Raw genomic sequence first — 14,710 nt, 5'->3', positions numbered from 1 at the left:
GCGTGAGGGGTTCCCCAGCCTGCTTCCACATGGCCTTTCAGCTCCTCTACAATATTATCTTTAACTACGTCTCATATATAATCTGCTGTCCATAGATCTACGGGAGGGTTTTCTTTCCACTTGGACCTATAGCTTCACAGAATGTCAACGTTCTATGACTAATCCTAGCTCCTCAGTCTGAGACGGACGGACTCTCCTTGCTCTCAGCCCAATTCCTGGAAAAGAGGATTAATTACCCTTCCCCGCTGCCTCATTAATTTTAAGCCAGCGCAAGCACAATGGCGTAATGCACTCAGTGATTTACAAGATATCCAAATATATGAATGCATATTTTTTAACAAAGTTGTTTATTTTCACAGCATGCGATGGCATAGGTACAGGAAGTTTGATGTATGCCCAAACAGTAGACTCCAGCAACATTGACAAATTTGTCAACTGTACCAAGATCAATGGGAACCTGATCTTCCTTGTCACTGGGATTCATGGGTGAGTGCAAATAATTATAACATGCTGCATCTTAGTAACAGACCCAGCTAGTTTGTTCATTTTCATTTTCTTTGGTCCCTAAATGTTGGGATGGACTATCAGGCCAGCATAGCTTCTTCTGAGAATTGTATGAGATGGAGCTGTGTGTTGTGCTCTTTACAGCTTGGCCCAGATTTTCTGGTGGTATTGAGGATGGGCTTGTATGACATAACAGTAATGACTAAAGGGGCCTTTTGACTTCTAGATAGTGGGATTGAAATCCAAGTTCTGTCCATTGCTAGCACGGCTTTTGGCCTTCTGGCTGTAGAATTTGATAAACCTGACCAAGACTGCTGAGGCACAATGTGAGCCCATTTTGAATGAATGAATGAATGTTGTGGTGGAAAACTTTTTGACCAGTCTCAGAGAAGATAAAGGGGCTTGTACGGGGCATGCAAGGACATACAATAGCTTATTGCCTTTGTTAAGTTCTTGCCTTTCTTGCATGCTGCATTATGAACAAAAGAAACATTTGGAGCATCAATGCAAGTTCCACCTGTTTTCATCACTGGACTCATCCAGACTTGCACTTACTCCATAGATAGAAAGCACAAGTTCAAGCAGTTGTGCCCTTGTCCCTCTGCTTTCCCTTGGAAAACCTGTACATTAGCAATAAACTGGAGAAAACTCGATTGAAAAATCTGATTCAGTGGTCAAGGTCGGGTTTCCTTGGAGGAAAGCGGCAGGGCAAGGGCATGTCTGTTCCTTTGCTCTGGCCTGTCATCTAGGGATGCTTCTGAATATTTCCCCATCCAAATTACTTTCCAGATTTTAAGGTTCCATTGCACTAACAACCTGTCATTTTAAATGTTGATTTGATTTCCTGATTTATTTGTTTTTTCAGACCACTGGGCATGTGAAGTTTGCTTCAGTTTTCAGTTTTTGCCCTCCCCCTTTCTTATAGTTTGCCAACATGCATCAGGGGCCGTGTGTATTGATTAAATCACTGTGCAAAAAGGAATCCCATTTTAATCATGTGATCAGATAATGATGCCTTTTTGTGCTGATTTAGTCAGTGTTGATATGCATTGGTAACATGTAAGTAGAGAATGTGGGGTGGGTGCAAACTGCAAACTGCATCCAATTGTACATGTCCTAATCTGAAATTAATTTTAGGAATTAACTGAGTTGAATTTTAAGGCAGATGGGTGGAAAACGCAGTGGAGCCATTTCAACAAAATAAGTGTAACACTCTGTTCATGCATACATATCTCCGACCTGCAGCCCTTCTTATTGTGTCCAAAATGCCATGTGCCCTCCATCTCCTGAAAGAGCATCACTCCTAATATACTGTCAGCATCACATTAAAACAATAGTTTAAATCATGTGTTTTAGAGGGGATTAAAATTATTTAAATTTGGCCTTTAAAAATATTATTGTTACAAATTTTATGTACAGTCTTGAAGTTAAAAGGAAAGTGCACTCATCTCACAATATAACTGAACTGCACATTATAAAATGTTGACAGTGTAAAATGGTAACCTGGAATGTATATTAGCTGTTCATAATGTTAATTTAGAGTATTTGAACATATTCTTGCATTCAGGATTAATTCTGTTATTCAACATTTAAATGATAGGGAACTTTCTAGTATAGTAGTAATATTAGGGACTCACTTTAAAAAACCAATATATATTTAAACTTATTAAATGGAAGGCAGCCTTGAAACTTTAGGAGGCTGCTTTATGCTAGGTCAAACTATTTGTCCATCTAACCCAAATTGTTTATGCTAATTGGAAGTGCCCCCCCCCCCGCTCTCAAAGAGAGGCCGTTCACATCACTATAACGCAGAAGAATGGGAATGGTGTACTGTACCACAAATTTATTTTCCAGTACTTCTTTGTAAGAAGAGTCACCACCAAGGCTTTTTTTTCAGCCGGAACTTGCCGGAACTCAGTTCTGGCAAGTTCTCAGATGGGCGCCATTGCCATTCTAAGAGAACAAGGGAGGTGTTCGCGGTGAGTCCCGGCACCTCTTTTTCTAGAAAAATAGCACTGGTCACAACCATAATCTACTAACTCATTCATTGGACATGGAGTTCCCCTCAGTATAGAAGAACATGCCTCTAACCCCAAGGATATATACTAATTTCTATCTTCAGTATCAAAAGTATATATACATGGACGAAGTTAGCATATATTATGTTTCAAAGCCCCTTTCATGCCACTCATTTCAAGGGGCTCCATCAGCTACTGTCAGGTTTCGGGATTATTAGATTTGGAACAGGGATGATCATTCTTGTTCGATTCCATAAACATACTCAGGGCACTGATTTCTGTTCTTTGCTGGCTCCACACAACATTTGTAAAGCAGAGAAATTAGAAGTTGTAAAAGGTCCCGCAAGCTGAGTCACGTAGGGGGCGATCCATTTTCCTATTGCATCAGTTCCATTTTCAGAACAAGACCAAATAATCTGGAACTCCGGAAGTTCTGCAGGTATTCAGCTGAAGTGAATTTGACAGGCACCCTTAGCTTAAAGCTACTTTCATATTTCATCTGCTTATGGTACACTATTCTCCTGTGGCAAAGTAACAATGTTAATACAGTGTGTAAATCAAGAAATCGCATCAAGCCGTCCTTAGCAGAAGCCGTTTCTTGTAATCCCGCTTCAAACCGTGGTTTCCAAGTCTGGTTTGCAGGATTTGTGAGTTCAGACATCACAGCGAAACACGCTTTGAGTCACTCTGTCATGCCGTGCCTTCACTAAAGACGCGCACGCAGGTTTGAACTTTCCATGCCTTGCCTTGAAGCAGACCCCCCGCCTTTCCGTTGGCAGTCCTTTCTTGGGAGCTTCACACTGAGCAAAAAAGTGTAATTAGAAATGATAATCCTGGATAAATCCTGGTTGCATGAAACAGATTGTAAGCCATGGTGGGGGGTGAGGGAGGCCTAAACCACAAGAATTAATTGTATAATATTTGGCTAATCCTTTGGGCTTTCTTTGAATATTACATTTTTCCCTCCTGCTAACCTCACTATAAATTGTAAATGTAAAACTGAGTCCATAAGTCCTGTCTGCAAGTCTTGTCCAACTGTTTCCTATACTCTTTCTGGACTTCTGAAGGGCAGAAAAAGAGTTGCCTACTTTGTGCCCCTCACAGTCTTCCGAGTGTGTTATTATTATTATTTCTATAATCACAGGCTTGTACAAGAAAAGTAGAGCCTGACTCTAAAGGATAATAATATTCATTTATTTACATACTTTTCTGTGAAGGCTTCCCCACCCTAAAAATAGATGTGCACTTTTCACAGGATGCTTTTGCTTGTCTTTTTTTTATTTATTTCAGGGTGTCCTACATTAATTGGCACAAGATTGTGAGTTGTCACGAAAGAGAGAAGGATGCTTATTCACATTCTTCCAGTTTTAATATTCTTTCCAGAAGGTGCACCGCCAAGCCACCTTTCCTCCATTTTTGATTTCCCGATTTTGTCCTAGTGGTTTTTCTTCAAATTCTCTTGGGGAATAAGCCAGACTATTTCCAGGACTTATTCCAAGCAAATGGGAGTCTCCAGACTCCACACACAAGCCTTCTCCCCTCTCTCAGCCATCCCTTTGCCTCCTTCCCCCTCCACACTGAGCCTCCATCCTGCCTCTCGCCATCAGCCACCTCCATATTCTCCTACCTTGCTCCACCATACATGAATAAGTCTGGAAAAGGAATTGGATAGGGCCTCAGAGGAAGTGTGTACAAATGACCAGGTCATTTGGCCAAATAACAACCAGAAAACATGTACATTGAAATGACCTACGATATTAGGGGTTCCTCCAAAATGACAGTCAAGTCACTGTCTCTGTGATCCATCTGTTGGGAGCTCTAAGTTCTGTTAGCAGTGATCTTCAGGAAGAAGAAAGGCAAAGCTGGTTTTCTATTCCCAGGATTTGGTGGGAATCCTCCGCCATTCTTCCACATTCACACCTTGACAATGTGTCATTATTCTCTTCCAGGGACCCCTATCACACAATAGAAGCAATTGACCCTCAGAATTTAAATGTCTTTCAAACAGTGAGAGAGATAACAGGTAACCTACAATTATGTTACTACATCATTTGTGTTTTCCATTTTTTAGAAAAGCTACTGCTTACATAAATGAGCTGAGGTAACAGTGTAGCATGAAAAAGAGGTTCGTGGTACAAATTTTACCTCAACCATAAATTTACAGTTACAGGTAGGTAGCCATGTTGGTCTGCCATAGTCAAAACAAAAAAATAAAAATAAAAAATAAATCCTTCCAGTAGCACCTTAGAGGCCAACTAAGTTTGTTCTTGGTATGAGCTTTCGTGTGCACATGGTATCTGAAGAAGTGTGCATGCACACGAAAGCTCATACCAAGAACAAACTTAGTTGGCCTCTAAGGTGCTACTGGAATGATTTTTTTTTATTTTATTTTGCATAAATTTACAAGATGGCAGTGAATATTGTTGTAGTGATTGCTGTAAGTGAAGTGGATTGAATATTTTAAAACAGCATATAAATACAACTTATTATCGTCATCGTCATCATCAACAACAACGTTATCATTGCCTTTCTGTGTGCTTTTAAGCTGGCTGTGTTGAAAGCTTACTACTGATCCACTGGTTTATCAAGGCAACGGGTGCTTCTCTTCCTTAAGACTGTTGTTTCAGTGACAAGCTGCTCTATTTCAGTGCACATGGTAAAAGGCACGAGATGATGCCCTGTCAACTTGTGCTACTAAGGAACTCAGTGCAGCTGTGGGGCCAGCGCCCAGTCAGGAGTTCAGGAAACATCTCCATGAAACGTCTTCCTCAGATGAAGCCCAGGGCATGGAGTGGTTGCCTCAGGCGGCAGATGCCAGAGGGCAGGTCACAGTGCCAAGATGTTAGAGGACAGAGCTCTCTGTGATTTGTGGCCTGGTCTGCACTTCCTTAGCAAGGCAGTGGCTGAGGGACACTATCCAGGTTGAAATGCCAGTTACTTCACTTTCTGTTCGTGGAATAGGAGGGATGGGCACTATCTGGCCCTTCACCTCAGAAATCAAAATGGCCTATGAAAGCTTATTAGCCTTCAGAGCAGAGATGGGGAACCTCTGCCCCTCCAGATGTTGCTGAACTACAGGTCCCATCATCCCTGACCATCGACTGATGGGGGTCTGAGTACAGCAGCATCTGGATGGCCACAGGTTCCTCATCCTGGGCGGCGACATGTGTTGTCACACAAGATGCCAGAGAACGTGGTATAAATTCCCAGGCTAGGCAGGCATGGCCTTCCTTCCACTCTTTTGCAAGTCTGTAGTGAAGCTGTGACTGCAGTGAGGACTTTCTTAATATTTCTGCTTTTTATCCTCTTTAGGATTCCTGAATATACAATCATGGCCTGAAAACATGACCGATTTCAGTGTGTTTTCTAACCTAGTTACTATCGGTGGAAGAGCACTGTACAGGTGGGCTAAGCCGCTTTGTTTTTCTGAGCACTTTCACTTTTAAAATCAATTTTCACAGACTGAGTTTATTGAAGAAATTTATCACAGAGCATGATGTTGGGGTCTGGATAATATCTTTGTCCCAACTCATACATAAATACCCATAAATACCCATGCACGCCTGTAAGGACGTTCAGTGGTTGCTCATGAGAAATCAGCCAAACGCAGAACTTCTAAATACTAAGTTCTTTATTGTGCAGATATTTACAGTGGAGCAAAAGTTCAAACGTCCATCTCATCCCTCCGCAGAGTCTGGGAATGAACCCTTCCGGTTCTTTGTCCAGCAAAAGAGGCGCGGGATTCTGAACCCCCGCCTCCCCCTTCCACGTCTTTCCTGTCTGCAAACTCGGGGCGTGGGAACCTGACCCTGTTCCCCGCTTTCCCCTTGGTGCTCAGGCTCTGCGATCCCTTCAGAGCCCCTGCACCGACTTCCTGCCTCCAACTCCCCCTCCCCACTGGAGGAATGGTCGCTTCCTCCTGAGGAGGGGGAAGACGAACTGGTGAACAACGGAGGTGGTTTCCTATACTGCAAGCGCTCCTGCAACGCTACCAGCCGTGTGGAGGGGAGTTTCCTGACAACGCCTATCTAAAACCCTATTAAAATAGGACCTATATATATAACTGTACATGAGAAGGCCCCCTTGCTGAACTCTTGTGGTACATGTGGACCTCAGTGGATGCATGGCTCATGGTTTGTCCAGGAGAGCTAAACCAGGAGTGTGAGTTCGGACACCACACTAAGCAGAACCATGGATTAGCTCAGGGCAGGGCAGGGCAACACACGAATGACTAGGAAGGAGCAGAGTAGCTACAGTCTCCTCTCTGAGAGCCAGCATGCTCACATGTTCTTTCTAAGCCACAGTCTAGCGCAGTATGATGTGTGAACCAGTCTTTTGTTGCTCTGATATGGATTTTTTTTTTTGTCACAAAAAGTAAAAGGACCCAAAAATGCCAGAGATCACAGTGGTGTTTGCACAGGCATTACAGAATATGAGATTTGTAATAACTTGCATGTTCCATTTTTAAGAAACATGTTCTGATATGAAAGCTGATGCACAGGGAAAGCTCCTGTAGGGAGAGAGAACACCAAAACAGAATGGGCGTGAAACAATCTATCTGTGTAATATATACCATGGCCCGCAGAGGGAAATGTAGTTAATCAGTCAAGGGGCTCTGTATGTGTTGTAAACAATGGCCAAAGCAGATTATAAATAACAGTGAAACCTTGAGATTTGAATTACAGTCTCGTGCTGGCTTTTGTGGTCTTGGTTTTCATCGAGAACAGCTGGGAAATAATTATCTTGGGTTGTTTTTTTTTAAGATATCAAATAAATCTGCAGAGTACTGGTTTCTCATAAACTACTTTAGCTTCACAAACTTTTGACTCTCCGCTTCAACAAAGTTATCTCCACTTCACAGTTGAGAATTTTTGCTTGATGCTACGAAAATGACTGGCTGCCAAGGAAAATCATCATCATAAGCAAAGGAGCAGAGAATCTCTTTGGAATTAATACTTTGACTTTCATTTGCACACATATGCTATGAATGTGGCTCTGGTGGTATAAAGCCCTCAAAAGACCAAGCAATCTGGAAGAGAGAGAGAGAGTGCATGTCTCTTAAGATAATGATAGCACACACTCTTGGACATTTTAGAAAGGAAGCAAGAGGTCAAAGGGAGGGTTCATGGAACACACAGACACCCAAACATCAAAAACGATTGCCCCCTATTCCATCACCCCTGAATAAGGTGGCAAGACAGAGAGTGGTTCTGCTTCAAGCCCCGTGGGGCCTTTCTGCTTAACATTTGCCTCAACAGTGGTCAACAGTGAAGCATTTGTAGTTATATGACTGGTTCACAGTCAGGACATAGTCAGCGCTCCAAGCATCAGTGTTGGTGAACACACGCTTGAGGTGGTCGATGCTTTTGTCTTCCTGGGCTCCACCATAAGTAGCATTCTCTCCATCAACAGTGAGCTGGACAAGTGTATTGGCAAGGCAGTTAGGCTTTCCTCTCCCAAAGGAAGAGGACCTGTGGATGATTGTCTCCCGGTGTTGTGGTCATTTGCAAGGGATTCCCACATGGCGGGGTTAACATTGCCAGACTTCCTGCCATGTTTGCAGACATCCTTGTTACACAGAGTTTGTCTGCCAACAGGCCTGGTGCCTGAAGCCAGCTCCGCGTAGATCATGTCCTTGGGGAATCTTGCCATCTTCTATTCTGTGGACATGACCATGCCAGCATAGACGTTGCTGAGACGGGAGTGTGAACATGCTGGGAATGTGGGCTTGGGAGAGCACATCTTTGTTTGAGTCTCTGTCCTGCCATGTGATGCCCAAAATCTTTCTGACACAGCGTATGTGGAAGGTGTTGAGGTGTCGCTCCTGGTGGGTACAAGTTGCCCATGTCTCCCTACCGTACAGCAGCATGCTCAACAAGCAAGCTGGGTAGGGCTTCATCTTGGTGTTGGAAGTTAGCAAAACACCTGGAGACAATCATCCACAGGTCATGTATCCACAGCAGTGATCAGAAAAGGAATGACCGCTGGGAAGAGAGCAGAAAGAAGAAATGACATGGCGCATCTGCAACAGCACAACCAGATGCCTTCCTCTGCCCCAGCTGCAACAAAACATGTCTCTCCCATATCGGTCTCTACAGCCACAGCAGTTTGTCTCCAACAGTTTGTCTTCATTCTCAAAGGTGCACTCTTTGATTTTTTCCCAAGACAGATGGATGCCAACAACAGTCAGTTTGAGCCTTTTCTCTGTCCCAGTCATATGGGAAAAAATATTCATTAAGTACACTAATAGTGAATGAGTACACTCTGCAGTTGGATCTCACCATGATTGGAGCAAAGGTTGCAGAGACCGCTCAACAAATTGCTCGTCTACGCAGTTCGTTTCACAACACGGTCACATTCCTATGCATTCCAGGAACAATTTTTAAAAGCCGTCATTAATGCCCAAATGCATTGGCCTACTTTCCACTTTGGATAAACAAGTAATCATTGACCATGTTGTTCTCTCCAAAGCCATTATTTAAGTGATGTGCCTACCTGTCTTGCCTCAGACACCTGGACTGTTCTTTGCTCTGTACCTTTGAGCACCTGCGGCTTTGCGCACTGTGTTAGCACTTGCTCTCTGCTTGTGGCACATTATACTCTGGATGGGTCAAAGCACGGAGAGTAGGGGCTCAAATTAGATTAACTTTCCCATCTTTCCCAATTCTGGCCCTTTGCTTGCATGCGGTAGTTGTATCTAAGCAACAGAGCAAGTTCCCACAATATATGCGTGCCTCTATATATCTCTGTGTGCCTATTTACTATTCTGTTCTTGTTTCTTCCTCCAGTGGCCTTTCTTTGCTTATTCTCAAGCAGCAGGGAATTAGATCTCTACAGTTCCAGTCCCTGAAGCATATCAGTGCTGGCAACATCTACATAACAGACAATAGTAACTTGTGCTACTATCACACCATCAACTGGACCAGCCTCTTCAGCACTCCTAATCAAAAGACTGTGATCCACAGAAATAAGAAGGCTGAAAACTGCAGTAAGTATTATTCTCCTTATGTGCCAGTAAGCATTGACATTGCATCTACTTGTACGGAAGTAAACAAAGCACCTATTGCTTTGGTAATGACACAGAAGCAATATTTTAATAGAAATAATTCATTTCCCCTCATTAGGAAACTAATTATTTGCTGTTTTATAGAAGAGGGCATAATGTTGAATGATTGCACCAATATTCAGCATTATTGTATAAGTAAAACTCAGGTTAAAGGTGGCAGTCTGGTTCATTTCAACTTAAGCAAATATACTGGAGAACGTCACAGGAAAGCACTCCCTTTCCCAAGCTAACAATCTTCACGAAGACCCATCACGGGATAACTGCACTTATATAAACGTGCTGCACCTGTGACACCACAGACATGTATACTAATGGGCTATGGCTTTCAATATCATTGAGCCTTTCCGATTGTTCCTCTTTTTAAAAATAATAATAATATTTTTTTTATTATTTTCTACTAAATTGCTACACAAAAAATATACATTCAAATGCATTTTTCAGTTTGGCTAACATAGCCGTGACTTCCCTCAGACCTTCCACATGGCATTCAGAATTATATCTTAATATTATACTTCTATAATCTACCATTGCTTACATTATCATAAATCTCTTACTCACTCTAACTACCATACTTACAATAATATTTCTACACATTAACTACAAAGCTTCTTGAAGACCTATTAGTGTATTCAACTGCAAATTGTTTTTCAAATAGTTCGTAAACTTTAACCAGTCTTTGATGAATTTCTGGTCCCGCTGTTCCAGGATTCTTCCCGTCATTTTATCCAGTTCTGCATATTCCATCAATTTCACTGTCTAGTCTTCTTTTGTCGGTATTTCTTCGAGCCTTTCCCATTGTTTCTCATTGTCCTTGGACTTCACCCTCAACATACCTTCTAATGTGGCTCTTCTGTTTCCAGGCAGAGGTCTGTGCTATAATGCTCCGTGTCCAAGCAGGGTTGTTTTTTTTTTTTTTTTTTTTTTTTTGTAGATGTAGAACTTTGCCTGCAAAAGTCTGCTCTTTAAAGCTGAATCAGAGCAAACGTCAATTTGACTTTGAGCTTTAAAGAGCGGGATTTTGCAGTGAAAGCTCCAGAACAAAAAAAGGAGGTGCTCAGACCATGCCTGGAAAGAGTGGATGAAAGGTAAATGAGCATAAGCCCCCAGTGTCACAGTTATGCTCCCTAGAATCACCAGGGCCCTGTAGGAATTACTGCTGCCAACCATCACAATTTAGGCTACATGGAGCTCAAATGTGGGTGCTGTTCCCAGCAGTCAGTTACCCCCTCTCCCCATATGGACTTGCCCAACCTGTGAGGCCAGTTCCATTGGAAGTGGAGCAAAGCACTTACTCGTCCCCAGTCAGTGGCAGGCAGCTACCGGTACTTTTATTATATCTCCTGCAATGCAGTGCCAGCAGTACCACATCAGGTAAGCCCATCTAAGGGGAGTGGGTGCAGTGCTGCCAAGGTGGCTCATGCTAGCTGCAGTGCCAATGGGCAGCAATGTAGGCATCAGCCCCAGGGGCACTTTAGGTGTGCGTTGGCCTTGCCAGCTGTCTGAATACTGTTGGGTGCTGTCACTGCAGCTGGTCACAGCCCCTAAGCAGTGTGAGAGCCAGTATCCTAGTGTGGTGTAGTGGTTAAGCGTGGTGGACTCACAATCTGGTGAACCGGGTTCGTGTTGCCGCTCCTCCACATGTGGCTGCTGGGTGACCTTGGACTAGTCACACTTCTTTGAAGACTCTCAGCCTCACTCACCTCACAGATCCAGTTACAGGTGGGTAGCCGTGTTGGTCTGCCATAGTCGAAACAAAATAGGAAATTCTTTCCAGTAGCACCTTAGAGACCAACTGAGTTTGTTCTTATCAGCCGATCACCCATTCCCACCACCCTTCTGAGTAATACCCCTCCCCACTCCCCCACTATATTTAAGGATCTGGTGACTTCTGTTTCAGTGTATCTGAAGAAGTGTGCATGCACACGAAAGCTCATACCAAGAACAAACTCAGTTGGTCTCTAAGGTGCTACTGGAAAGAATTTTTTTATTTTGTTTCACCTCACAGAGTGTTTGTTGTGGGGGGGGGAGGGAAAAGGAGATTGTTAGCAGCTTTGAGACTCCTCAGGGTAGTGATAAACCGGGATATCAAATCCAACTGCCTCTTCTTCTTCTTCTTCTTCTTCTTCTTCTTCTTCTTCTTCTTAGCTGCCACTGGCTTAGTTGTTTTGAAGTCACAGAAGGACTGGGTGTCTTTAGAGGAATTATTTGTGAGTGTTGTAGGCAGGATTTAAAATTTGGATTTGGATTCATAGATCTTTAATAGCGTTATTCAATTAAACCTTTCTGCTTTATTTAAAAACACAAGTTTTCTCATTAGGATGAGTCGAAGATTCCTGTGCTTTTTTCACCCAGAAATGATAGACAACATTTCTGCTAGGAGTTATTATGTTGCTAGCAGAGGGTCAAACAGCAAAATGGGCTGTATCTTCTGTCAGATTATCCTCCTTTCTCCTTGTTGGACTTTCCATCTTCTCTTTGATCCTTGCCTCTTAGCCACAATGGCCAGGCTGTGATTGCCTTGGTCTAAGGGCTGGGCATTTGGGGGCTAGGCTGGGAATGAAATTTGAATTCCAAGGTCCACGAGCTGGTTTAGGTAGACTGAGGCTCCTCACATATGGCAGTTCATTGTGGACATCTGATTGACACCATGTTGGATCACATTCATTGAGCATTTTGGAACCCTCCATTAAATATAGAGACACAGTAGCTTCTTACATGAGTGAAAGAGCCACAAATGCTATGATATTTCAAACTACATTTACTAGGTGCCTGCATTCAGATCTTCAAAGGGAAAAAATGTGACTTGATGAAGATTTCATCTTATTGTTAGTGATTTCAAAGAAGCATCTGCAGTTTGAACAGCCTGAAAGAGGCAGCAGCATGTGAAAGTCCTTTCTCACAAGCCTTTCTTTGAGAGTATCAACAAGCATATAGATAGAGGTGATCCAGCTGACACAGTGTACCTTGACTTTCAAAAAGCTTTCGGCAAAGTACCTCACCAAAGACTCCTGAGAAAGCTTAGCAGTCAAGGAACAAGAGGAGAGGTCCTCTTGTGAATCATGAGTTGGTTAAATTGCAAGAAGCAAAGAGTAGGAATAAATCGACAGTTCTGGGTTGATAAACCTAGACAGCATCTTAAAAAGCAGAGACATCACCTTGCCGACAAAGGTCCGTATACTTAAAGCTACGGTTTTCCCAGTAGTAATGTATGGAAGTGGGAGCTGGACCATAAAGAAGACTGATCGCCAAAGAATTGATGCTTTTGAATTATGGTGCTGGAGGAGACTCTTGAGAGTCCCATGGACTGCAAAAAGATAAAACTTATCAATCCTTAAAGAAATCAGCCCTGAGTGCTCACTGGCAGGATAGATCCTGAAGTTGAGGCTCCAGTACTTCGGCCACCTCATGAGAGGAGAAGACTCCATAGAAAAGACCCTGATGTTGGGAAAGATGGAGGGCACAGGGAGAAGGGGACAACAGAGGATGAGATGGTTGGACAGTGTTCTCGAAGCTACTAACATGAGTTTGGCCAAACTGCGAGAGGCAGTGAAGGATAGGCGTGCCTGGTGTGCTCTGGTCCATGGGGTCACGAAGAGTCAGACACGACTGAACAACTGAACAACAACAACATGGTACTGATACAATTCTTAGTGTTAAACCAAATGCACTGCCAAACTGCAGGAGGCAGTGAAAGATAGGCGTGCCTGGCGTGCTCTGGTCCATGGGGTCACAAAGAGTCGGACACGATTGAACGACTGAACAACAACAACAACTGCCACATAGTTCCTACTCTCTTGGAAGTAAACACTATTTGGTGACGATGGGGTGACGATGTTTCTTTTTTACTTGATACGAGTAGGGTTTGGTGTCAGCGTTGTTTATGTAGGTTCTCTGTTGTTTGCTTGTCCTCCTTTGGCGGTGAGAGAGGTTGGGGTTGGCGTGGGGTGTGATTGTTCATTTGTGGTTGGCTGTGGTGATCTTTGGTTTCCTGTGTGAGTGGGGTTGGTGGGTGTTTTGGGTCAGGTTAGCCATATTGATTTGTATGCTGTTGGTAGATTTTTGTCATTGTCTTGTTGGGCTGTGTGTGTGATGAAGGGGAACCATACCGGGGTGAAGGTGTCTTCTTCTGTTTGTCCCCGTGTCAGTTTCAGCTTACTGGTTAGTTTTTCTAAAAGAGCTGTTTCCCATACTACTTGGTACCATTGGTCCATGTTTACTCCTGACAGGTCTTTCCAGTGTCTGGTTATGATGTTTCTGGATGCTGAGAGTTGGTGTGCTAACTGTTCATGGGCAACTTTACTGCCTGCCCCACTGTTCTCCCTTTTAACAGTGGTTGGTGTTTTTGTTTGTTTGTTTGTTTGTTTGTTTGTTTGTTTTGATCTTTAAACTGAACATGGACCAAGCAGACCCTTCAGTCAGAGGACTCCTTCAAGTAGAGGACTTGCCCCTGGCCGCCCTTTGAATGTTATTTATTTAAACCATTATTTACATATAGGATTTATCCATTCTAAAACTGGACATATGCCCACCCTTCTCTGGTGTGATTCCACCCACCCTATCCTCAGTTTCATAGAATCATAGAATCCTAAAGTTGGAAGAGACCACAAGGGCCATCCAGTCCAACCCCCTGCCAAGCAGGAAACACCATCAAAACATTCCTGACAGATGGCTGTCAAGCCTCCGCTTAAAGACCTCCAAAGAAGGAGACTCCACCACACTCCATGGCAACAGCTCTTACTGTCGGGAAGTTCTTCCTAATGTTTAGGTGCAATCTTCTTTCTTGTAGTTTGAATCCATTGCCCCGTGTCTGCTTCTCTGTATACATGAGATACTCTGATTGAAAGTTCCAGAATCCAGAGCATGAACCTGAAACCTTATGCGCCGGAAGCGTATGCTCACTACTGAATTGTGGATTCTCCTCCCTTACCACCCCCCACAAATCCATTATAATTGCAAAGCTGAGAGGACGGAAGCGAACTGAAACTATGGAGAAAGATTTGTCATCAATATCTTTAACTTTCAGTTAGACCTCAGTATACTTAGATAACGAGGAACGGGTAATATCAGAAACCATTACCAGGATCCCCTTCTTTTAAAGAAAGAAAACTTGGTAATTTCTTTC

General features: G+C 43.2%; 1 protein-coding gene across 6 annotated transcripts in view; it reads left to right on the top strand.

Moving 5' to 3' along the window:
• Window positions 1–14,710, top strand: part of ERBB4 (erb-b2 receptor tyrosine kinase 4) — an 828,249-nt gene that overhangs the window by 616,805 nt on the left and 196,734 nt on the right. For all 6 annotated transcript variants that reach the window (XM_033170891.1, XM_033170926.1, XM_033170900.1 and 3 more), the window contains exons 9-12: window positions 360–486; window positions 4,472–4,545; window positions 5,835–5,925; window positions 9,311–9,510. In XM_033170891.1, the coding sequence (XP_033026782.1) occupies window positions 360–486; window positions 4,472–4,545; window positions 5,835–5,925; window positions 9,311–9,510 (492 nt within the window). The remainder of the gene's footprint in view (window positions 1–359; window positions 487–4,471; window positions 4,546–5,834; window positions 5,926–9,310; window positions 9,511–14,710) is intronic.

Source organism: Lacerta agilis, chromosome 1 (genome assembly GCF_009819535.1).
Source record: "Lacerta agilis isolate rLacAgi1 chromosome 1, rLacAgi1.pri, whole genome shotgun sequence".
NCBI lineage: Eukaryota > Metazoa > Chordata > Lepidosauria > Squamata > Lacertidae > Lacerta > Lacerta agilis.
Note: the sequence above shows the minus strand (reverse complement) of the source record. Positions and strands in the feature narration are given on the sequence as shown.